The sequence below is a fragment of the Entelurus aequoreus genome, linkage group LG06, assembly GCF_033978785.1.
Source record: "Entelurus aequoreus isolate RoL-2023_Sb linkage group LG06, RoL_Eaeq_v1.1, whole genome shotgun sequence".
Lineage (NCBI taxonomy): Eukaryota > Metazoa > Chordata > Actinopteri > Syngnathiformes > Syngnathidae > Entelurus > Entelurus aequoreus.
In genome coordinates this window covers 28,474,361-28,501,832 of record NC_084736.1, presented here as the reverse complement: position 1 = coordinate 28,501,832, position 27,472 = coordinate 28,474,361, and the positions used below count along the sequence as shown (strand labels likewise).

General features: G+C 37.8%; 1 protein-coding gene across 1 annotated transcript in view; it reads left to right on the top strand.

Moving 5' to 3' along the window:
- The window catches only part of cacna1ha (calcium channel, voltage-dependent, T type, alpha 1H subunit a), a 179,362-nt gene that overhangs the window by 33,200 nt on the left and 118,690 nt on the right, over window positions 1–27,472 (top strand). Inside the window, exons 6-9 of the mRNA XM_062050471.1 lie at window positions 4,605–4,697; window positions 13,008–13,246; window positions 16,790–17,310; window positions 25,412–25,578. Of these exons, the coding sequence (XP_061906455.1) occupies window positions 4,605–4,697; window positions 13,008–13,246; window positions 16,790–17,310; window positions 25,412–25,578 (1,020 nt within the window). The remainder of the gene's footprint in view (window positions 1–4,604; window positions 4,698–13,007; window positions 13,247–16,789; window positions 17,311–25,411; window positions 25,579–27,472) is intronic.

The following is a 27,472-nucleotide window of genomic DNA, read 5'->3' as shown; positions in this document are numbered from 1 at the left end:
AACATGGACTTCAACACCATTTAACCTGGCGCGCCATGTCATTCAATGTGTCCCGCCACATCATTCAATTTAGTCTGCAACATCATTTAACATGCTCTTCCTCGTCATTTAAAGTGGCCAACAAATTTCATTTAATTTGGCCCACCAAGTCATTATATTTGTTCTGCTACGTTATTTAACGTGTTCTTCCTCGTCATTTAAATGGCCCGCCATGTCATGTTATGTGGCCCGGCACATTATTCAATGTGATCTGCCACATCATTTAATTTTGGCCTGTTATGTCATTTAATGTGGCCTGTTATGTCATTTTAAGTGGTTTTCCACATCATTCAATTTGGTCTGCTAAATCATTGAATGTGGTCTGCTTTGTTATTTAAATTGGCCCTCAATGTCGTTCAACGTAGTCTGCCACTTGATTTTACGTGGCCGTCACATTATTCAAAGTGGCCTGCTACATCGTATAACGTGGTCTGCTTAGTCATTTAATGTGGTTTTCCACCTAATTGTATGTGACTTGGCATGTTATTAATAGTCTGCTATGTCATTTAAGGTGGTCTGCGATGTCATTCAATGTGTCCTGCCACATGTGCTAATGTGGCCCGCCACATCATTCAATGTGGTCAGGCATGTTATTTAATGTGGTCTGCTCCGTCATTTAATGTGGCCCTCCATATCATTCAAAGTGGCCTGCCACATCTTTTAACATGGTCTGCTACATCATTTAAGGTGGTCCACCACATCATTCAATGTGGCCCGCCACATATTTTAACATGGTCTGCTCCATCATTCAAGGTGGCCTGCCATATCGTTCAAAGTGCACTGCCACATATTTTAAGGTGGTCTGCTACATCAATTTATGTGGTCCGCCACGCCACTCCAAGTGAGCTGTCACTTATTTAAAAATGGTCTGCTCCATCATTTAGGTGGCCCACCATATCTTTTAACATGGTCTGCTACATCATTTTATGTGGGCTGCCACATATTTTAAAGTGGTTTACTACATAATTTAATTATTTTTTTTCCTTGTCATTCCAAGTGGCATGCCACGTCTTTTAAAGTGGTCTGCTTCATCATTTAAGGTGGTCCGCCACGTCATTCAATTTGGCCTGCGACAACTTTTAAATGGCCTGCCACATATTTTAACATGGTCTGCTATATCATTTAATGTGGTCTGCCACATCATTCAAACTGGCCTGCCACATATTTTAACATGGTCCGCAACATCATTCAAAGTGGTCCTCTACATCTTTTCATGCAGTTTCCCACATTTCATAACGTGGTCTGCCACATCATTATTAGGTGGCCGGCTACATCTTTTAACATGGTCTGGTACATCATTTAAAGTGGCCCGCCCCATCATTCAAGCTGGCCTGCGACAACTTTTAAATGGCCTGCTACATCATTTAATGTGGTCCGCCACATCATTCCATTTGGCCTGCCACATATTTTAACATGGTCTGCTACATAATTTAATGTGGTCCACCACATTATTCAAACTGACCTGCCACATATTTTAACATGGTCTGCTATATCATTTAATGTGGTCCGCCACATCATTCAATGTGGCCTGCCACAACATTTAAGGTGGTCCTCTACATCTTTTCACTTAGTTTCCCACATTTTATAACGTGGTCTGCCACATCATTATTATGTGGCCTGCTACATCTTTTAACATGGTCTGCTATATCATTTAATGTGGTCTGCCACATCATTCCTTTTGGCCTGCCACATATTTTAACATGGTCTACTATATCATTTATGTGGTCCGCCACGTCATTCAAACTGGCCTGCCACATATTTTAAAATGGTCTGCTACATCATTTAATGTGGTCCGCATCATCATTCAAGTTGGCCTGCCACAACATTTAAGGTGGTCCTCTACATCTTTTCACGGAGTTTCCCACATTTTATAACGTGGTCTGCCACATCATTATTATGTGGCCTGCTACATCATTATTATGTGGCCTGCTACATCTTTTAACATGGTCTGCAACATCATTTGATGTGGTCTGCCACATCATTTCAAAGTGGCCCTCCACGACATTTAGGTGGTCCTCTACATCTTATCATGTTGTTTCCCACATTTTCTAACGTGTTCTGCCACATCATTATTAGGTGGCCTGTCACATCATTCAATGTGGGCTGCCATATAATTTAAGGTGGCCCCCTGAGGGCACCGCTGACTAAAAAGGAGTGTGACATGCTGAGGAGAAAGGGGCAGCAGAATTTGAAATGAGATGCTCGTTATTCACTCGCTGTAGTTTTTAGTTAATTCAGTCGGAATCATGAAATATTAACAACATGAATAAAAGATTGTAGTTTTGGAAAAATACTTTTGCTGGTGGCTCCAACGTCTGTTCATTAGGACGCCGTGTCGAACATAACCGAGTACATCAAGGAGGATCCTCCTGTCAGATTGCATTTTCATTGTCTAAAATAATATTGTCAGTCCATCAAATAATTTATTTGAAGTTTTAATGTTGCATGGCATCAAAAAAAAAAAAAAAACACAATGAGGCGCATAAAAAGCTCTCTTTGTGTTGTTGCTCTCCTCCTTTTTACAACTTTTAGGGGCGGGATTTGAATAAACGGCCAGTAAATCCTCATTTCTGATTGGCTATTTGAAATGTTTACTGTGTTGTTGTTGTTGTTATACTTCCTCTTCTTTTTTCTTTTTTTACTTCTATTTTACCTATTTGGTGTCCTTTTCCTCCATTTTCTTCTTTTTGTTCTCATTCTTTTTCTTGTTTTTCTTTTTCTTCTTCTTGATCTTGTGCTTCTTCTTGTTTTTCTTCTTCTTAATGTTCTTTTCCTTCATTTGTTCTTTTTTCCTCTCTTGTTCTTTTTCTTCTTTTTGTTTTTCTTTTTTTCTTTTTCAATTGTTTGTTTTTCTTAATTTTCTTAATTTTATTTTTCTTTTTCATGTTCTTGTGCTCCTTTTTGTTTTTCTTTTAGTTGTTGTTCTTATTTTTCTTCATGTATTTTCTTTTTGTTCTTCTTGTTTTTTTCTATTGTTCCTTTTTCTTCTTTTCTTTTCATTTTTTTTTCTTATTTTTTTTCTTTTTGTTCTCTTCATGCTCCTTGTTTTTCTTTTGCTTCTTCTTCTTCTTTTCTTTCATTTGTAAATGTTTTCCTCTTGTTTTTTTTCTTTGTATTCTTTTTGTTGTTGTACTTTTATTTTTAAATTGCTTTATTTTCTTGATTTTATTTTTATTTTTCTTGTTTTCTTTTCATTTTTTTTCTTATTTTTTTCCGTTTTCTTCTCTTCATGCTCCTTGTTTTTCTTTTGCTTCTTGTTCTTCTTTTCTTTCATTTGTAAATGTTTTCCTCTTGTTTTTTTTTCTTTGTATTCTTTTTGTTGTTCTACTTTTCTTTTTAAATTGCTTTATTTTCTTGATTTTATTTTTATTTTTCTTGTTTTCGTGCTCCTTCTTGTTTTTTGTTTGTTTGGCTTCTTCTTGTTGTACTTCTTTTCCTTCATGTTTTTCCTTCATGTTTTTTGTTCATGTTTTTCCTTCATTTTTTTCTTCTTTTTCTTGTTTTTTTTTAATTTTCTTCTTTTTTATTCTTGTGTTTCTTTTTTCATTTTCTTCCCGTTTTTATTTTTTCTTCATTCCAATCTTTTTGTTTTTCTTCTTGTTCTTTTTCATTTACTTGTTGTTTTTCTTCATTTTCTTTTTTTTCTTCTTCTTCCTGTTATTTTTTTCTTTTTCTTCTTCTTGTTCTTTCCCCTCATTTTTCTCTTTTTGCTCTTCTTTTTGTTCTTTTACATTTTGTTCTTGTTTTTCTTAATTCGCTTTTCTTCTTTTTGTTTTTCTTGTTGTTCATTTTTTCCTTAATTTTCTTCTTTTTATTTTTATTTGTTTTGTTTTACTTTTAGTTGTTTTCCTTTGTCTTCTTTTTCTTATTATTCTCTTTCTTCCGCTTTTTTGTTTTTGTTCTTTTAGTTTATCGTCTTGTTCTTCTTTTAGTCATTGTTGTTATGTTTCTTCTTTTTCTTGCTCTTCCTCCTTATTTATGGGGGGGCCAAATCCACAAAACAAAACAATAATTTCCATTTTTCCGACGTTTTTGTCTGAGCTGACGTCCTGAGGAGACGTCTAACGAGTCTAATTTCATTTTAAACGACATAATTTCGTACTACGTCTTTCTTTTAATGCACCTTTATAGGCGTGTCATAAAAATTGAATAAATTAAATCAAGATCTGCTGTTTTGTGTTATTAATAGACAAGGTCCAGAAAAGCATGGATGAAAATGATGACACAGCTCCACTAAGGAGCTGTGTCAGTCCTTTGGCGTACACACACACCCACACACACACACACACACACACACACACACACACACACACACACACACACACACACACACACACACACACACACACAGACAAACACACACACACACACACACACACACACACACACACACACACACACACACACACACACACACACATACACACACACACACACACACTAGCACATAAAGAATAAGGTTATTTGTAACATGGCTGGCAGAAACAATAGATTGCAAAGATATTTTAAGGTTGCAAGTGTGCACTTCCTGGTAATAAATAACTCACTTTCTCTTCTCTCCACAGGTCATCACGCTGGAAGGATGGGTGGATATCATGTACTATGTCATGGATGCTCATTCCTTCTACAATTTTGTATATTTTATACTGCTCATTATTGTAAGTAACACACCGTCTTGTTTCTTTTCACCAACTTGCCCTCAGATGATATCAGTCAGACAAAAGGATATCTAAATGACACGGGTGTCCCAATACTTTTTCACCTGCCATACCATGCCCATTATTAGGAGCCTTGTGTGTTGGCCGATACTGACATTGATCTGGTACGATATCAACAGGAATCACACATACATGACTTATTATTGTTCACGATCATCGTCTTGTTTTTGTTTGTCTTGTTCTTGTTTATTATCTTGTTTTTGTTTATCATCTTGTTCTTGTTCATCGTCTGGTTTTTGATCATCGTCTTGTTCTTGTTCATCGTCTTGTTCTTGTTTTTTGTTCATCGTCTTGTTCTTGTTTTTGTTCGTCGTCTTGTTCTTGTTCATCGTCTTGTTCTTGTTCATCGTCTTGTTTTTGTTTATCGTCTTGTTTTTGTTTTTGTTCATCGTCTTGTTTTTGTTCTTCTTCTTTTTGTTCTTGTTCATCATCTTGTTTTTGTTCATCGTCTTCTTTTTGTTCACCGTCTTCTTTTTGTTTGTTTTTCTTTTGTTCTTGTTCATCATTTTGTTTTGACCATCATCTTGTTCTTGTTCATCGTCTTGTTCTTGTTTTTGTTCATTGTCTTGTTCTTGTTCATCATCTTGTTTTTGTTCATCATCTTCTTTTTGTTCATCATCTTGTTTTTGTCTGTCTTGTTTTTGTTCATAATTTTTTTTTTTACCGTCTTGTTCTTGTTCATCGTCTTGTTGTTGTTCATCGTCTTGTTTTTGTTCATCGTCTTGTTTTTGTTCGTCTTTTTTTTACCATCTCGTTCTTGTTTTTGTTAATCGTCTTGTTCTTATTCATCATCTTGATTTTTTCTTCGTCTTGTTTATGTTCATCGTCTTGTTCTTGTTCATGTTCATCATCTTGTTTTTGTTCATTGTCTTGTCTTTGTTTTTGTTTATCGTCTTGTTCTTGTTTTTGTTCATCGTCTTGTTTTTGTTCATCGTCTTGTTTTTGTTCATCATCTTGTTTTTTTTACCGTCTTGTTCATGTTTTTGTTCATCGTCTTGTTCTTATTTATCGTCTTTTTCTTGTTCATCGTCTTGTTTTTGTTCATCGTCTTGTTTTTGTCCATCGTCTTGTTTTTGTTCATCATCTTGTTTTTGTTCGTCTTTTTTTTACCATCTTGTTCTTGTTTTTGTTCATCGTCTTGTTCTTATTCATCATCTTGATTTTTTCTTCGTCTTGTTTATGTTCATCGTCTTGTTCTTGTTCATGTTCATCATCTTGTTTTTGTTCATCGTCTTGTTCTTGTTCATGTTCATCATCTTGTTTTTGTTCATCGTCTTGTCCTTGTTTTTGTTTATCGTCTTTTTCTTGTTTTTGTTCATCGTCTTGTTTTTGTTCATCATCTTGTTTTTTTTTACTGTCTTGTTCTTGTTTTTGTTCATCGTCTTGTTCTTATTTATCTTCTTTTTCTTGTCCATCGTCTTGTTTTTGTTCATCGTCTTGTTTTTGTCCATCGTCTTGTTTTTGTTCATCGTCTTGTTTTTTTTCGTCTTTTTTTTACCATCTTGTTCTTGTTTTTGTTAATCGTCTTGTTCTTATTCATCATCTTGATTTTTTCTTCGTCTTGTTTATGTTCATCGTCTTGTTCTTGTTCATGTTCATCATCTTGTTTTGGTTCATTGTCTTGTCTTTGTTTTTGTTTATCGTCTTGTTCTTGTTTTTGTTCATCGTCTTGTTTTTGTTCATCGTCTTGTTTTTGTTCATCGTCTTGTTTTTGTTCATCATCTTGTTTTTTTTACCGTCTTGTTCTTGTTTTTGTTCATCGTCTTGTTCTTATTTATCGTCTTTTTCTTGTTCATCGTCTTGTTTTTGTTCATCGTCTTGTTTTTGTCCATCGTCTTGTTTTTGTTCATCGTCTTGTTTTTGTTCGTCTTTTTTTTACCATCTTGTTCTTGTTTTTGTTCATCGTCTTGTTCTTATTCATCATCTTGATTTTTTCTTCGTCTTGTTTATGTTCATCGTCTTGTTCTTGTTCATGTTCATTATCTTGTTTTTGTTCATCGTCTTGTTCTTGTTTTTGTTCATCGTCTTGTTTTTGTTCATCATCTTGTTTTTTTTTACCGTCTTGTTCTTGTTTTTTTTATCGTCTTGTTCTTATTTATCTTCTTTTTCTTGTTCATCGTCTTGTTTTTGTTCATCGTCTTGTTTTTGTCCATCGTCTTGTTTTTGTTCATCGTCTTGTTTTTGTTCGTCTTTTTTTTACCATCTTGTTCTTGTTTTTGTTCATAGTCTTGTTCTTATTCATCATATTGATTTTTTCTTCATCTTGTTTATGTTCATCGTCTTGTTCTTGTTCATGTTCATCATCTTGTTTTTGTTCATCGTCTTGTCCTTGTTTTTGTTTATCGTCTTGTTCTTGTTTTTGTTCATCGTCTTGTTTTTGTTCATCATCTTGTTTTTTTTACCGTCTTGTTCTTGTTTTTGTTCATCGTCTTGTTCTTGTTTATCGTGTTTTTCTTGTTCATCGTCTTGTTTTTGTTTATCGTGTTTTTCTTGTTCATCGTCTTGTTTTTGTTCATCATCTTGTTTTTTTTTACCGTCTTGTTCTTGTTTTTTTTATCGTCTTGTTCTTATTTATCTTCTTTTTCTTGTTCATCGTCTTGTTTTTGTTCATCGTCTTGTTTTTGTCCATCGTCTTGTTTTTGTTCATCGTCTTGTTTTTGTTCGTCTTTTTTTTACCATCTTGTTCTTGTTTTTGTTCATAGTCTTGTTCTTATTCATCATATTGATTTTTTCTTCATCTTGTTTATGTTCATCGTCTTGTTCTTGTTCATGTTCATCATCTTGTTTTTGTTCATCGTCTTGTCCTTGTTTTTGTTTATCGTCTTGTTCTTGTTTTTGTTCATCGTCTTGTTTTTGTTCATCATCTTGTTTTTTTTACCGTCTTGTTCTTGTTTTTGTTCATCGTCTTGTTCTTGTTTATCGTGTTTTTCTTGTTCATCGTCTTGTTTTTGTTTATCGTGTTTTTCTTGTTCATCGTCTTGTTTTTGTTCATCGTCTTGTTTTCGCCCATCGTCTTGTTTTTGTTCATGTTCATCGTCTTGTTCTTGTTCATTGTCTTGTTTTTGTCCATCTTCTTGTTTATGTTCTTGTTCATCGTCTTGTTATTGTTTATCGTCTGGATTTTTTTCATCGCCTTGTTTATGTTCATAGTCTTGTTGTGGTTCATGTTCATCATCTTGTTTATGTTTGTCTTGTTTTTGGTCATCGTCATGTTTTTGTTCATCGTCTTATTCTTGTTTTTGTTTGTCTTGTTTTTGTTCTTGTTCATCGTCTTGTTCTTTTTCATCGTCTTAATCATGTTCATCATTTTGTTTTTGTTCTTGTTCATCGTCTTCTTCTTGTTCGTGTTCATCGTCTTGTTCTTGTTCATCATCTAGTTTTTGTTACTGTTTATCGTCTTGTTTTTGTGTTTGTTCATTGTCTTGGTTATGTTCATCGTCTTGTTTTTGTTCATCATCTTTTTGTTGTTCATGTTCATCGTCTTGTTCTTGTTCATAATTTTGTTCTTGTTCATCGTCTTGTTCTTGTTTATTGTCTTGTTTTTGTTAATCTTATTTTTGCTCATCGTCTTGTTCTTGTTCATCATCTTTTTCTTGTTCATCGTCTTGTTCTTGTTCATCGTCTTGTTTTTGTTCATTGTCTTGTTTTTGTTTGTCTTATTTTCGTTCATCGTTTTGGTCTTGTTCATCGTCTTGTTTTTGTTCAATGTCTGTTTTTTGTTTATGTTCATTGTCTTTTTTTGGTCTTGTTCATCTTCTTGTTCTTGTTCATCGTCTTGTTCTTGGTCTTGTACTTGTTCATGGCCTTGTTTTTGTTCTTGACTGCTTGTATCACACATGATATCACACACAAGTAAACACTCTGCGGGACTGCTTGTATCGCACATGATATCACACACAAGTAAACACGCTGCAGGACTGCTTTTATTGCACATGATATCACACACAAGTAAACACTGTGCAGGACTGTTTGTATTACACATGATATCACACAAGTAATCATTATGCGGGACTGCTCGTATCGCACATGATATCACACACAAGTAAACACTGCGGAACTGCTTAAACCGCACATGATATCACACACAAGTAAACACTCTACGGGACTGCTTGTATAGCACATTATTTCAAACACAAGTAAACACTCTGCGGGACTGCTTGTATCGCAGATGATATCACACACGAGCAAACACTCTGCGGGACTGCTTTTATTGCACATGATATCCCACAAAAGTAAGTTACTTGCATGTGATATCACACACTCGTATCGCACATTATATCACACACAAGTAAACACTGCGAGACTGCTTGTATCGCACATGATATCACACACAAGTAAACACTCTGCAGGACTGCTTGTATCGCACATGATATCTCACAAGTAAACAATCTGCAGGCCTGCTCGTATTGCACATGATATCACACACAAGTAAACAAACTGCGGGACTGACTGCTCGGATCACACATGATATCAGACACAAGTAAAAATTGCGGGACTGCTTATATCTCACACTATATCACACACAAGTAAACTCTGCGTGACTGCTCGTATCGCACATTATATCACACACAAGTAGACACCCTGCGTGACTGCTTGTATCGCACATGATATCACACACAAGTAAACACTCTGCGGCACGACTTGTATCGCACATGTTATCACACACAAGTAAACACTCTGTGGAACTGCTTGTATCGCATATATATCACACACAAGTGAAACTGCGGGACTGCTTGTATCGCACATGATATCACACACAAGTAAACACTCTGTGGCACTACGTGTATCAAACATGATGTTACACACAAGTAAACACCCTGTGGTACTGCTTGTATCGCACATGATGTCACACACAAAATCACTCTGCGGGACTGCTTTTATTGCATGTGATATCACACACAAGTAAACACTTTGTGGTACTGCTTGTATCGCACATGATATCACACACACAAGTAAAAACTCTGCGGGACTGTTTGTATCGCACATGATATCACACACACAAGTAAACACTCTGCAGGACTGCACGTATCGCAGACAATATCACACACAAGTAAACACTCTGCGGGACTGCACGTATCGCACATGATATCACACACAAGTAAACGCTCTGCGAAACTGCTTGTATCGCAGATGATATCACACACAAGTAAACACTGCGGGACTGCTCGTATTGCACATGATATCACACACAAGTAAACGCTCTGCGAAACTGCTTGTATCGCAGATGATATCCCACACAATTAAACACTCTGCGGGACTGCTTTTATTGCACATGATATCACACACAAGTAAACACTCTGCAAGACTGCACGTATCGCACATGATATCACACACACGTAAACACTCTGCACGGCTGCTAGTATTGCTCATTTTAGATGCAAGACGCTATCGACTGATACTAGCTGACATCGGACCGATATCTGATATCAATATCGGAGCGGGACACCCATGTTTGATAGATACAGAATGCATTGAGCTCTCTTTTAGCACACGTTTGTTTGATACCACTCAGCGCCGTATCGCTCTGCAGTGTGGCGGTTTAAATTCCTTTCCAATTTGCATACATTTGACACGTCGCCCCCTGAATGATGTGCTTTGTGCGCCTGCATCTCTGCTCCCTGGAAAAACCCGAAATAACCCTGTTTTTTCTAAACGGCGCCGCAAGCACGGCCACCGACTGCTGTCCTGTTTATGATGTCGTGTATATGATGTCGTGTATATGATGTCGTCCTTATCGCGCTTCTGAGAGGGTTCTTTTTCAAAGATGAAGTCCTATTTTTGCAGCCTGTCGTTTGATGCAAAAGCTCGTTTTATGCGTTTGGAGAATAGAGGGACACACATTCGGGGGCAAATGAGGCTGCTTTAAGGACACGGGAGGGTTAAAGTAATGATGAATTATAGAAAAAGTCAGAGAAAATAGTTTAAAAAATGATGAAATTATTAACGCATATGTCACATTAGCATTTTGATTGATGATCCGAATAGCCCGTTTAATCAACTCACCCATGTCATGATTTATGACGTTATCATGTCACTATGATAATAGATGTCGGCCTCGTTATCATCATTTGCTAGCTCCACCGCTAGTATCTTAATTAAATAGTGACTTTCATTATCCTTTTTATGACAGGTTTATTGTATTGTTTTTTTCCATCAACTGCTTGTTTTATAGCCTGTAAGAATGTTGACGATGAGGTAATGTTGCTCACGTCGCCATGACAACAAGATAAGCGACGTCCAAACATTGTTACCGAGCTCCTTGGTCAGGCTTTTTGAAGGAAAACGTCACTTAAAAAAATAAAATTGTTGCCCATCGTCCACACACCGCATATTCTAAACAGTAAACAACTGCTAGTAAGAGGCAGATAATAATGTGGGGCTGTTCCGCCTTGAAAGCCCTCTAAAAAGCATCCAAAACTCTCCAACACCGTTTTGTAGACACACTGTGAGTGTATGTGTATTGTAGTAACATTCATAATAACATGTATTATTTACAGTACATCGGCCATTTTAGGCATTACCGTAATTGGGGATGGGTACTGAATCTAGTACTTTTTTGGCACCCATCAAATTCACGTAAAATCCAACGGCGCCACGTCCCAACCCAGTGCTCTTTGCACTTGGCGATCACTCCAGCAGCACAGAGAGTGCTCATCTGGAGGTATCGTTTGAATGATCAAACGATACCTCCAGAGGGGTGTCCAGAAAAAAGTCACAAGTTCAACAAGGCGAATTAATCTTCAAAAAGCAGATAGTTTCTGAACGCTACATGTTTTAAGCCACCTGGTGCACAATGTGAGTAAATCAGATTGATGACCCGTGAAAATGCTGTGAAATTAAAGCACTTATATGACACAACCCAAACAACCTTCCCAAGTCATGGTGCAAAAAATACATAAATAAATGCAACGGACATAAAGGTTAACACACATGGTCACACATGACACAACCTGCTCACTGAACTTTGTGGATATTATGAAAAAAAAAATGTCCAAACACCATCAACATTTTCTAAATTACACCCATTACATCCATTACTATGCATTATGGGAAAAATGCAAAACACTCTGTCCACATGTATCCATGTTTGGCACATTTAAGCTGCTTGATGGTTGATTGCAAACTTTTAAGGAGGTTGTCACAGAAGTAAACAAGGTAGAAGTTCAACTTTTACATATTGTTAATATCCAATTATAATTATATATATATATATATATATATATATATATATATATATATATATATATATATATATATATATATATATATATATATATATATATATATATATATATATATATATATATATATATATATATATATATATATATATATATATGCATAAATATGAATATGTATATAGATGTATGTATGTATATACTGTATATATGTATATATACACAAGTTAGGTCAGGAAAAAACATGGAAGCTATTTCATCCCTACAAGCCTGTTTCTCAGGTTTCCTTTCTCTTCAGGGAATTTTAGGCTTGTAGGGATGAAATAGCCTCTGTGTTTTTTCCTGATCTAACATATATTCCGTATATCGAGCACTGTATAACGGATAAACCACAGAAACCTCGACTATATATATGTATATATATATATACATCTATATGTATAAAGATGTATATATATTATATCATAATAGTTGAATGAATGTATAATTGATAATTAATATAATTGGATATTTGGAGTGTGTGAAAGTTTACTTCTTGGACGAGCTCCTTAAAGTTTTGTAATCAATCAGAAATATCAAGCAGGTAAAATGTGCCAAACATGGATAAGTGTTGAGATTGTTTTGCATTTTCCCATCATGCTTTGCTTTTAAATAGGTGTAATCCTGACTTTTTTCATGGTGAATGGACATTTTTTTTTCTTTAATAATATCCACAAATTGTGATATATTGTGTCAAGTGTGACCATGTCCGTCAATATTTATTTTTTTACAACATGACTAGGGACGGTTGTTTGCATTGGGTCGTATAAGTTAATACTGCGCTCACGCTCTTTCAAAGCATAATAAGTGGCCATAGACCTGAAGTAATCACTTTGTTAGCGGGGTGGTGGCAAGGTAGCAACACATTAACTTACTTTTTAAAATGAATTGACAACTCTCGCGGGCCATAGTTTGGACACCCCTGCTTTATGTACATGTTATTGTTTTTTTCTTTACGTTCATTTTCCAGATAGCATTTTAGCTTTATTTGCTTCTCACGGAGCTTCTTCTTCGTCCCCACGTCGCCGACCAGGTGGGCTCCTTCTTCATGATCAACTTGTGCCTGGTGGTCATCGCCACCCAGTTCTCTGAGACCAAGCAGCGCGAGAACGCCCTGATGCGGGAGCAGCGCGCTCGCTACATGTCCAACGACTCCACGCTGGCCAGCTACAGCGAGCCGGGCTCGTGCTACGAGGAGATGCTGCGCTACATCAGTCACCTGTATCGCAAGCTCACGCGCCGGCTGCAGAGGGTGTACTCCAGCTGGCACAGGTCAGATATAAGCTTCCGGAAAGGTGTGCTCGAATAAAATGCATTCTAAAAATCCCGCCTCCAGGCCTGACCGTGGTAAGCGAATATCCGCTAAAAAGGATTTTACGAAAATAAACTAATATTTGCATAGTTGGAGCCTAAAATAAACATTGTTTTTACGTAATTCGAGGTATTTAATCATGAAATAACACCCATATAGTCACCTCGACGCTCCTTTTACCCAATATACAGCATGTGGTAGCCCGGAGGATCCTCCAAGCGTCATTGCTATGGTTGTCTCCCGGCCACTACAACATAACCACTACCTAGAAATACACTATATTGCCAAAAGTATTTGCCCACCCATCCAAATGATGAGAATCAGGTGTCCTAATCACTTGGCCCGGCCACAGGTGTATACAATCAAGCACTTAGGCATGGAGACTGTTTCTACAAACAATTGTGAAAGAATGGGCCACTCTACGGAGCTCAGTGATTTCCAGCGTGGAACTGTCAGAGGATGCCACCTGTGCAACAAATCCAGTCGTGAAATTTCCTCGCTCCTAAATATTCCAAAGTCTACTGTCGGCTTTAGTATAAGAAAATGGAAGAGTTTGGGAACAGCATCAAGTCAGCCACCAAGTGGTAGGCCACGTGAACTGACAGAGCGGGGTCAGCGGATGCTGAAGCGCATAGTGCAAAGACTTTCTGCACAGTCAGTTGCTACAAAGCTCCAAACTTCATGTGACCTTCCAATTAGCCCACGTACAGTACGCAGAGAGGTTCATGGAATGGGTTTCCATGGCCGAGCAGCTGCATTCTAAGCCATACATCACCAAGTCCAATGCAAAGCGTGGGACGCAGTGGTGTAAAGCACGTCGCCACTGGACTCTAGAGCAGTGGAGACGCCTTCTCTGGAGTGATGAATCACGCTTTTCCATCTGGCAATCTGATGGACCAGTCTGGGTTTGGAGGTTGCCAGGAGAACGGTACATTTCGGACTGCATTGTGCCGAGTGTGAAATTTGGTGGAGGAGGAATTATGGTGTGGGGTTGTTTTTCAGGAGTTGGGCTTGGCCCCTTAGTTCCAGTGAAAGGAACTTTGAATGCTCCAGGATACCAAAACAGTTTAGTAAATTCCATGCTCCCAACCTTGTGGGAACAGTTTGGAGTGGACCCCTTCCTCTTCCAACATGACTGTGCACCAGTGCACAAAGCAAGGTCCATAAAAACATGGATGACAGAGTCTGATGTGGATGAACTTGACTGGCCTGCACAGAGTCCTGACCTGAACCCGATAGAACACCTTTGGGATTAATTAGAACTGAGACTGAGAGCCAGGCCTTCTCAACCAACATCATTGTGTGACCTCACCAATGCGCTTTTGGAAGAATGGTGAAACAATTCCTATAAACACACTCCGCAACCTTGTGGACAGCCTTCCCAGAAGAGTTGAAGCTGTAATAGCTGCAAAAGGTGCACCCACATCATATTGAACCCTATGGGTTAGGAATGGGATGGCACTTCCAGTTCATATGTGAGTCAAGGCAGGTGGCCAAATACTTTTGGCAATATAGTGTACTTCATCACAACTTTGGTAATTCCTCTAAATCAGAACTAGGCTTCCATGTGCCGAAACCACGGGCGTAAGTTGGTCTACTGGGCAGTGGCAGCTATGACCATTAGCCGAGTTATTAGCATTCTGTATTGTTAGCATTGCGTGTCCCGCATTGTCATCACGTCAAAGGCTCACCAACGTCTAGTGGAGCTGATGATATCAAAGATAAAGTGCATCAACTGAGTAAATCTCACTGGTAGCGGTCTTGTTAGCATTACGTGTGGCGCCGAGTCCCATGGAGTACTGCTACGTCTCGTATTTTAGCATCGCTCAGATCAAAGGCTCGCCAAAGTGGAGATGTGTTATTGACGAGGCAGGAGTTGAAGATGTAGTGCTTTGACAAGTTGGCCAACTGTGGTGAAGATACCGCCAAGATTAGCCGACGTGTTGTTGTTAGCATCGCTCACCCTTAAACTGGAAACATAGAGGAAAACGTGAAAAAAGTGGGGAAAATTAGAAAAGGGAAACATTTTTAGTTAATGAGGGGAAAGAAAGGGAGGGGATTCAAAAAGGGGTAAAAATAAGGGTAAAAGGGGAACATTAAAAAATGTGGAATCAATTTTAAAAAAGAGAAAAAAATTAAGAAGTGGGTAAAATGAAACAAAAAAAGAGGAAATGAAAAAAGGGGGAAATGAAAAAAGTGGGACAAAAGGGGGAATTAAGAAAGGGGTGAAATGAAAAAAAAAGAGAACATTAAAAAAGGGGGAAATTTAAAAAAGTGGAACAATAAAAAAAAAGGGGAGGGGAATTAAGAAAGGGGGAAAATGAAAAAAAGAGAGAAAATGAAAAAGGGGGTAATAAAAAAAGGTGGACAAACTAAAAAAGGGGGGAAATGAAAAAAAAATGGGGTGAAATGAAAAAAGGGGAACAACTTAAAAAAGGTGGGACATTAAAAAGGTAGAAATTAAAAAAGGTTGAAAAAATTAAAAAAGAGGAACACATTTAAGAAAGGGGATACATAAAAAAGAGAGAAAATAAAAAGGGTGAAAATGAAAAAAATGGGGTGAAATGAAAAAGGGTAAACATGAAAAAAAGGGGGAAAATTAGAAAAGGGAAACATTTTTAGTTAATGGGGGAAAGAAAGGGAGGGGATTCAAAAAGGGGTAAAAATAGGGGTGAAAGGGGCACATTAAAAAATGTGGAACAAATTTTAAAAAAGAGATAAAAATTAAGAAAGGGGTAAAATGAAACAAAAAAAGAGGAAATGAAAAAAGGGGGAAATGAAGAAAAGTGGGAAAAAAGGGGGGGAATTAATAAAGGGGTAAAATGAAAAAAAAGAGAAAATGAAAAAAGGGGGGAAATGAAAAAAAATGGGGTGAAATGAAAAAGGGTAAACATGAAGAAAAAAAAGGGGGGGGGCATTGAAAAAAGGGGACCTACTTAAAAAAGGGGGGAAATTAAAAAAGGTGGAAATGAAAAGAGGGAAAAATGAAAAAGGGAAAAAAGGAAACAATGGGGTGGGGGAAGCGGTGAAATATGGGAAAAAAGGTAAAAAAAAAAAAAGACATTAAGGGGATACATGGATAAAAGGGAGAAATGAAAAAAAGGGAAAAAATGAAAGAAAGGTGGAAAATAAATGTAAAAAAAACCCCCAGCAAAAATATTACAAAAAATACACAAAGGGGGGAGAAAAGAAGAATATATTTTTAAAATCTTTGCACTGGTTTCAGGTAACATCCACGGTTAAAATAAAGGAGCATGTGCGGGTCAAAATAAATGGAGTGATTAACACAATTAAGGCAATACTTTTTTGCCATCAATCACAAGAGTTAACTAGTTTTTTTCGACAGTCCTAAATATAATTATTATGAATGTTTGGAAATGAAAAGTCTTCACATTACTTCAGACGATTGTGTTCAAAAAACAAAGAAAAAGATCCTCCAACATCTCTTAATGAAGGGTATTTGTGTTCTGTGTCGGTGACCATTTTTGTGTTCCTCCCCCCAGTAAACGTCGTAAAAAGGTGAACCCTAACGGCAATGGCGGAGGCGGTACCGCTGGAGGTAACGGACACGGCCCCGGCTCCAGCAGAGGCCCAGGTAGCGCTCGGTGGTTGAGACCCATCCACAACCTGTTGCAACACCATCAGCACCACCACTGCCGGCTCACCAACGGCGGCCAGCACGCCATGGGCACCACTAGCGCCGAATACTCGGGAGGAGAAGGAGTCGCCGGAGGAGCGGAGGAGCTGGAGATGAAGTCGCTCCCTGTCGGTCAAAGGAGTTCTAACGGGAACAGCGGCGGTCAGTCGGTGGTCAGCCAAGGCATGGGGGCCTTGCTGAGGAGACTGAACGGTGGCATGAACTACCCCACCATCCTGCCGTCCTTCGTCTGCAGCTACAGCAGCAAGACGCCGCCGCCTCACTCCCAGCAGGGGGAGCACAGTCCGGAGCCGCATCCGCCGAACCACCCCGCTTCGGAACACGCTGACAAACTGACCCAGCTCTACCAGCTCGTAGGACAACACAGTAAGAAGCCACACCCGCAAACATGGCAGAAACACACAAGAGCAGTTTGAAGCTTTAGGGATGGCCTTCGCAGAAAAAACAGGTCTTACATTTCCTGTTCTCACGGAACCATCCACATCTTTAAACGTTTCCTCCAGCAGCTAACTGTATCGCCTAAAACCGAGTGGCTCCGCTCAGTCGATAATTCTCCAGTGCAGCTAATAAATGATAAATATTATTGTTAATATCACCACTGGAGGATGATGCTAAACATGTTACACAGAGAAAGCTACTAGTGAAGATAGTCGCTGAACGAGCTTGAAACGACACAAGAACTAAGGGCTTGGTAAAGTTAAGAAGTTTGGATGGAAGCGGAAGAAATCAAGCAAATATTAAAAAGTGGATTAATTAAGAGTTAGAGCGGGGATGACGTGACAATAATTGTTAGGCTGCCCAGTTGCTGTCCAGCGACCTCCGCCAAGGGCAAGCCTAGGGATGGGTAGCGAATCCGGTACTTTTTTGGCACCGACTAATTCACGTAAAATCCAATGACGCCATGTTACGAGTGACGACTCAGCTGCCCTTTCGCACTACTTCGGCACTTGGGGATCCCTCCAGCAGCACTGAGAGCGGACTCAGCCAAACTACCTGGAGGCAATGTTGCTATTTTCAATGCCAACAAATAAATCGACTCAAAAAAGTGAAAAAGGCTCCACTTTTCCCCAAAAAATGCGCTAGCTTGACGCTAATACACGTTGGCTTTGCTATTGACATGCTATGGATTAGCATTAGCGATTTTACATTTCAACACCTCCAAATGTGTCCATGACAACTCCAACCAAGAGGCACGCTACAATCAAACAGCTGGTGCTGGTGCAATACTTACAGTATTAACACTTTTTAGGGCGCAACAGAAGACTAGACAGCAAAGAATGAATGAACTAGCCAACACAAACTACACGCTACTGCCATCTAACGCCTTGGACTTGCAACTGTCATTGAAACCTACTGAAAAGACTCAGGAACATGATAATCGTTCATTCATTTAATTTATCATTTATTTCAGGTAATGACATGAATAATAATAATAACAAAAAAAGTACAAAGTTGACAACACAAAATATACATTAATATAGTGTAAAAGGTAATGTGTAGTATGTTATGCATGATTGTCCAGTTTTGCCTGAAAGGGAGTGGGAAGAAGATAACTAATTTATAATTTATAATAATTTATAATAAAACAACTAATAATCAGCTCATTTCTAATTGTTGGAATACAAAAAATGAAATGTTATCAAAAACATTATTTATCAACACAAACAAAAGTACTGAATCGGAACCATTTAGTGCGGGTATCAATGCTAGGAATTGGTACCCTATCGGTTCAACAATGAATTGTACCCATCCATAGTCAAGACGGATCGATTCATAAATTGATACCAAGGGTAGTATCGGTCTGGTGGATACAATACAATAAACTATATCTAGTTTAGCCTTTCGTATTTAAATGTGTCTTTGGTTTACACATATTTTTATGTTTGTTCATGTTCAAAAGAGAACATTAATCGGAACAACTTCCTGTCCTTCGGACAAGCAGTTCTTTCTTTGAAGCGTTCTTCATTGCCTTACCTTCTCCTTGATAGAACTGCAGTGACAGGTCAGGACTGAAGACCAGAGATTTGGCAGGAGTGCTTAGTTTCCATGGAAACCCAGTTATTTTTACCAAGATAATCTGGAAAATCCTATGCACGGCTTTGTAAGAGGAGCTTGGGGAAGACCCTTTTCTGGTCCCTCTGAGGTTTCCGAGCGGTCAGCCAGATCACGTGTAACCTCGGCCACAGCTTTGGGAACTGGCGACCTTGAAATTCCAGTCAGTTCTGTTGGTCTTTCTATGCCCCAAAAAGTCCTCCTAGATTTCTGGCTTCATTTGTCTTGCCAAGTCTCGTCACCGAAGCCTCGCATACAAACAATACCATGTGAAAATATGCCTGGGGTATACAGTACTTCATGCCAGAGCACTTGTCAACCAGTCCAACTAAGGATGTACCTATCCCGATCATGGGATCGGATCGGTGGGCGATGCTTCCCTTTTTTAACTGATCAGCGATCAGCTAATGTTAACATGCTAACACTCGGCATGTGTCAACTAGCAACATACACTATATTGCCAAAAGTATTTGGCCACCCATCCAAAAGATCAGAATTAGGTGTCCTAATCACTTGGCCCCTTAGTTCCAGTGAAAAGAACTTTGAATGCTCCAGGATACCAAAATATTTTGGACAATTCCATGCTCCCAATCTTGTGGGAACATTTTGGAGCGGGCCCCTTCCTCTTCTAACATGACCGTGCACCAGTGCACAAAGCAAGGTCCATAAAGAAATGGATGACAGAGTCTGGTGTGGATGAACTTGACCAACATCAGTGTGTGACCTCACCAATGCGCTTTTGGAAGAATGGTGGAAAATTCCTATAAACACACTCCACAACTTTGTGGACAGCCTTTTCAGAAGAGTTGAAGCTGTAATAGCTGCGAAAGGTGGACCGACATCATGTTGAACCCTATGGGTTAGGAATGGGATGGCACTTCAAGTTCATATGTGAGTCAAGGCAGGTGGCCAAATACTTTTGGCAATATAGTGTATTTGACCCTGAGGTGTGTACCTGCGAAATGAGCTTAAAATTGACTATAATAATGTTAGCATGCTAACAGTTTACATGCCTGAAGTAACAAAATATTAGAATTGTATGTGTATGCCTACAAATTAGCTAAAAGAGCTAGCATGCTAACAATCAGCATGCGTCAAGTAACAACAATTGTTTACCCTGAGGTGTATATCTACAAAATGAGGTATAAAGCAAGCGTGCTAACATTTGAAAATAAACGTGCTAACATTAGCATGCATAATATGAAACGTTTGACTCTGAGGTGTATATCTGCAAAATGAGGTAAAAAGCTACATGCTAATATTAGCATGCTAACAATTGGCATGTTTATGGTAAACAATTTAAAAAAAAGAATTGACACTGATGTGTATATTTGTAAAATAAGCTCAAAGGTTAGAATGCTGACATGCTAATGTTAACATGCATGATTGGACATTTTTGACTGAGGTGTATACCTGCAAAATCAGCCGATATTTACCACAGCTGTGTCCCAGTGTTCACATGGCTAGAGATTGCATCGTTTGTTCGCAACACGCCAAGCCGCTTACAGAAGACGCCGCCGATGCTTTGTCTGACGTATTTCAGTTATTTCTGTCCCCAGACTTAACAAACTGAATAATCGAGTATTACCTTTGGTACACAGGTACACAGTAAAACTTAAAAACCGCTCTACTTTTCCAGCTTGATGCTAATATACATTGGCTTTGCTATTGACATGCTACTGATTAGCAGTAGCGATTTTACATGGCAACACCTCCAAATTTGTTAATACAAACCCCAACTAAGATGCACGTTACCATCAAGCAGCCGGTGCGTTATAAGTACAATACTTACAGTATTAACACTTTTTATGGCGCAACAAAACAATTAAACACCATAAACTATACACTACTGCCATCTAACGTCTTGGACTTGCAAGTGTAATTGCAAGGTTCTGTCACACTTAAACATGTAAACAAATCCCTGGATGGTGTGTAAACGTTTTACTCTCAACACTAAAAAAGACTAGATGAGCACAGAGACAGTAAGATCCGGATCAGCCCCAAAATATAATCACACGTTGCTTAGCCCGTCTCTGACTTTTCCTGAAAGTTTCATCGAAATAGGCCCGACACTTTTTGAGCTATTAATAGCGGAATGAAAGAAACGGAGTGAAACATCAAGTCTTTGTCTCTGCGGGTGGAGGCCAGCATACACACACACATAAGCTGAAGGTAGTAATCTGCCCGTAACTTTTTTGAGTTCAATCCACCAAACCCTGCCTTGACTAGTAAACAAAAACTAGAACAGCTCATTGCAGGTTACAGTTTTATATAGGTGACGTGTGGGGATGTGTACCAAATTTGGTACTTTATAGGCACTGACTGAATGCGCATGACGTCTGTTATGCCTTGGCGAGAATGAGGACTCAAGTGCAGAAGGGGGACAATTGACACAGGCTTTATTTAAACAGGTTTCTTTGAAATCTCTTTGAACAGAGTGATTAAAACAAAGCGGCTACAAAATCTAGCTTTGATACATTAGTAACAAAAGACATATAGGCATAAGGCCATAAACGGAAAATCACTCCATAGGGAGGAAAAAGGCAACAGCAAAATAACACACGAATCTAATAACAAAAAAAACAACAACCTATGATTAGCTATAAAAAGGTCACTTACTCATGCAGAGGAGACAGGAAACTATAAACAGAAAGTAAGCTATAAAGAGCTGAGATAACTACAAACTAAAGCGCTCCAAGAGGAGGAAAAAAGGAAGGCAAGGCACTATGAAATAACACACAAAAAGAACTTGACCAAAAACTTTAGCAAACGAGAATCACTCTTTCTCAGAGGAAACAAAGAAATCAATAAATATGGCAAGGCAATACTTAGCAACTTGGTTCGAGACTGTGGACGAATGCTGGAGGTACCTGACGAGACGATATACTCTGGCAACAAGACAGGGGAAGACGAGGGCATGAGGGAGGGTGACACAGGTGGGCACAATCAGGCAATCAGGAGAGACATCAGACCAGAGACACAGGAGGAAGGGCAGGTGGCCTGAAACGAGAGGAGGATTAGAATTTTCAAAATAAAACAGGAAGTGTGCCAGACAACCCCAAAACAGGACTTCCCTCACCACGGTGTGACAACGTCACGCGTAATGTAAGGCATTACTATTCCAAAATGTGTTAGCTTGATGCTAATTTACATTGGATTTGTCATAGACAGGCTACTATTAGCATTAGCCATTTTACATGGCGATTTCAACACCTCCAAATTTGGTAATAAAAACTACATCTAAGATGAATGTTACAATCAAACAGCTAGTGTCTAATATGTACAAAACCTACAGTACAAACACTCTGTAGGGCGCAACATAACACATTCAGCTTCCTGGACAATGCTACTTCCATAATTAGCTCATTTTTAAATGACACATTTGAATTATAAAACATCTAACATTTAATAAACACAATAGTGCTAAAAAAAAAATGTACTTGATAAGATATCCTAAACTAAGATTTTTATATCGGTATCCAGAAATTAGCAGAACATTTAAGTCAAAAATAAGTATTTTATTCTGAAAACAAGCATTTTTCAACTTGCAATCCTTAAATTAGGCATCCTCGGGATGTTGCAGGATCTTTAAAAAAGACTTGACAGGAGGGAATAAGTTCATATTGCCCCGTTGCTAGGCGGATCTCGCGTAAGAGGACAAGGGGAAGGTTAATCATTTTGCAATGCAGTCCGCTGAAAATGATGGAAAGTGGGCTAAAGTTGCAATTGCTATAAAACACATTTTAAAATAATCAAGTCACTAGACAGTGGCACACGCCCTCCAATTCGTCACGTTTCAAGTGTTAGGTAAACCCTGACAAATGGGGCCATATGAATCCCCTTCCTACTGTGTATGTGAGGAAAAACCAAAATATCCTATTTGAAAAGTTATTTTCTCAAATGTAACATTTTTAAACTAAAATACAAAACATACAATTATTCATGGTAAAATGAAGACAATGTAAAGTCAGTGACCAAAAATAAGTAAATAGCTCTTAAAAAAAATAGGGAAGTTCCATGAATAAAACGAGACATTTTGGCAGGTGGCAAATCATTTTCAGAGTGCTGGTGTGCGTAGATTAGCAGTTACAGGGAATGGGTACCGTATCGGTTCAAATGTGAGCGGAAGTCATCCCACGTGATGCGCACTGTGACTAAAGGACCCTCCTCCTCCTCCTCCTCATCCTCACTCCCGCCAAGTGATTACGCTCAATCTGTGGCTCGGCCCCAGACTGCAATTTCCTGTTCCCACGAGGGGTGGAAGGATCCTCGTCACGCAACCACGGCTGGCTGCAAGTGCAAAATGGTTCTTCACCACATTCTCACCTCCATCTTACACATTTGCACTGTTGACTGACTCACGTGTCGTCAGTGAAAATGCTGCCTGTTTGGTAACGTTTTCCACCAAGGGCCACATACTGAAAAGTCAAAGTATGCGGGGGCCATTTTTTTAATTTAAAACAAAATGCTAAAAACATATATATATATCCATCCATTTTCTACCGCTTGTCCCTTTTGGGGTCGCAGGGGGTGCTGGAGCCTACCTCATATATATATATATATATATATATATATATATATATATATATATATATATATATATATATATATATCCATCCATTTTCTACAGCTTGTCCCTTTTGGGGTCGCAGGGGGTGCTGGAGCCTACCTCATATATATATATATATATATATATATATATATATATATATATATATATATATATATATATATATATATATATATATATATATATATATATATATACATATATATATATATATATATATATATATACACACAAATACTTACATATACACACATATATATATACACATATAATATACATATACACGTATATATATACACATTTATACATACATATATACATATACACACAGAAATATATATATATATATATATATATATATATATATATATATATATAATATACATATATACACACAAATATATATATACATATACACACACAAATATATATATATATTTATATATATATACATATACACATATATATATACACACATATATATACACACGTATATATACACACATATATATATATATATATATATATATATATATATATATATATATATATATATATATATATATATATATATATATATATATATATATATATATATATATATACACACATGTTATACACACATATAAATACAGTTGCGATCAGAAGTTTACATAAACTTGTAAAGGACATAATGTCATGGCTGTCTTGAGTTTCCAATATTTTCTACAACTCATGGGACAATGAAAAAGGAGGATTACCTCCAAATTCTTCAGGACAACCTAAAATCATCAGCCCGGAGGTTGGGTCTTGGGCGCAGTTGGGTGTTCCAACAGGACAATGACCCCAAACACACGTCAAAAGTGGTAAAGGAATGGCTAAATAAGGCTAGAATTAAGGTTTTAGAATGGCTTTCCCAAAGTTCTAACTTAAATGTGTGGACAATGCTGAAGAAACAAGTTCATGTCAGAAAACCAACAAATTTAGCTGAACTGCACCAATTTTGTCAAGAGGAGTGGTCAAAAATTCAAGCAGAAGTGCCTCATTGCAGTGAAACTTGCCAAGGGACATTTAACCAAATATTAACATTGCTGTATGTAAACTTTTGACCCAGCAGATTTGGTCACATTTTCAGTAGACCCATAATAAATTCATAAGAGAAGCAAACTTCATGAATGTTTTTTGTGACCAAAAAGTATGTGCTCCAATCACTTTATCACAAAAAATAAGAGTTGCAGAAATTATTGTAAACTCAAGACAGCCATGACATTATGTTCTTTACAAGTGTATGTAAACTTTATAACAACTGTATACATATATATATATATATATATATATATATATATATATATATACACACACACATGTATATACACACACACACATATACACATTTAATAGTGTTAACCATTGTTTTTTTTTTAATTTTTCAAATTATTTAATTCATATGTAACCATTTGTATGTTTTTTTTTTTTAATCAACTACTTTTTTTATTGTTATATTTTTTAAATATTTGTACTCTATTATTATTATTATTATTATATTTTAGTGACTAAACTTTTTCCAACAGTGGCTGCATTCTGAAAATGTAAGGGTTTAAAAAAAAAAAAAAAAAAAGATATAAAATATATTTAAAGACAACTTTGTGTTATGGATTACACAGTAAATTAATATTCATTAATAGTTAAAAATCTTAGCTTTTTTTTAATATGTTTTACGATTTTTGCTTTTTTTTTCTTACATTTTCACTATTTTTAATAGTATCATTATTATGTGACATATGTAACATAACTGATCGAAAGTCTCCAAAGTCCAGGAGCAGCTCTTATATAACGTCTGACCCTTACCCATCATGCCCCTGGCAGGTCACCAGAGTGTGCTGTACCAGCTGGCGGGTGTGGTGCCCAGTCCTCTGCTCCTGGAGCTGCTGGGCTGCCCCCTGTGTGCCCGCAGCCTGGAGACCTTGGAGCTGGAGCTGGGGGACCTGGAGGGCGGCAAGGGAGAGGCTGATGGACTGTACGACTTCCCCCAGGTCGCTGTGGTTGACACAAATGTGACTTTGATATCAAAATGCCAACTTTAGGGAATGGAAATGGTGCGATACAGCATGGATGATGACCCAAAAAAGATAGCTGGTCTCATATTTGGGGTCAACAGAATTATACTTGCAATCCGGCGCTAAAAAGCATCTTACCAAAGTGAAGATTTAAAAAAAAAAAAAAATTTCTAACCCAATCTTTTATCCTAAATCATTTTGTAATGTAGCCCGCGAAACATAAGAGTTTGAAGAAAAAAAACATTGCTGCTAGCTACAGTATTTCGTAGTTACGATGCTAATTTAAAACCCTAACCCCCCCGAAAAACATGCTAATGTTAGCCTACTAACAGTTAGTATGCGTGAAATAAAAGAACATTTGTCTCTGAGGGGTTTACCTGCCAAATTAGCCCAAACGCTTGCATGCTACCACTTAGCAAAGTTAGGTAAAAAGCTAACATGCTAAATGTCAGGTTCAAACACTGATGACATCTATTAAACAGACAAAGAAGCAAGGAATTAAACAGAGACATAATTAAATTTGGCTCAATTGAGGAGAAATGTCTGGGCTGTACTCTTGCACAGTCTCCACCACGCTCTGACGAAAGATTGTACGCCTCCTCTTTTATTTGGACTTTCCCTGATTACATGACAACAGCTGTTTCTAAGGGAGAGGGGTCGTAAACAGCCACCGCCTTTGATTACCAAAACAGTTCAAAGAAAAGGCAGTAAAACAGTACAAAGAAAAGGTGCCTGGAGCTTGCGTCAGGTCCTGCTTCCACTCTGCTTTGTAGATCTTGGGTCAAGACAATATCTTTCTGTGGATTACAATACATCAAAGAAACCGAACCACTCCTGTCTCCTCCTATTGTACACAGTGGAGTTTTACAAGCCTTTTGCTGGGTAAGATCAAAGACAGCTTTTGTCCTCTCGCAGGGCGAGCTGAACTCAATGTAACACAAAGTTTTGTGATAACTTAGATACAATTATTCTGACACTAAAATTATAACAAAAAATATGCTAACAGTTAGCATGCGTGAAGTCACAAAATATTTGACTCTTGAGGTATATACCTGTACGTCGCCTTGTTCAGCACCTGCTTCTGCTTCCGTTCCACCCGGCACTCGAACCTGGGTCCACCTGAATGAGAGTGCGAGCGCGCCAGGCACTGAGCTAAAGGCCCGACGTGTCAGCTCGGAGTCCAGCTGTTAGGGAGTGAGGTTCCACCATCATACACGTGGCACGTCCGTTACATACCTACTAAATTAACTAAAAAGTTTGCATGCGAACAGCTAGCATATGTGAAGTAACAGGATATTTAACTCTGAGATGTATACCAACCAAATTAACTATAAAGCTAACATGCTTACTTAACATGCTAACAAAATACTTGACCCTGAGTGTATACCTTAACAATTAGGTAAAACGCTCCTATGCTAATGTTAACATGCTAACACTCAAATACGTGTCAAGTAGCAACATATTTGACCCTAAGGTGTGTACCTGCGAAATGAGCTTAGAAGCAACTATGCTAATGTTAGCATGCTAACAGTTTACATGCGTGAAGTAACAAAATATTTGAATTTAAGGTGTATGCCTACAAATTAGTTTAAAAAAAAAAGGCCGGCATGCTAATGTTGACATGCTAACAATCAGCATGCGTGAAGTAACATAAAAATTTGACCCTGAGGTGTATTTCTGCAAAATGAAGTATAAAGCAAGCGTGCTAAAATTAGAAAACAAACATGCTAGCGTTAGCATGCATAATATGAAATATTTAACTCCGAGGTGTATACCTGCAAAATGAGGTAAAAAGCTACAATGCTAATATTAGCATGCTAACAATTTGCATGTTTACAGTAACAAAAAAATTGGACACTGAGTTGTACAC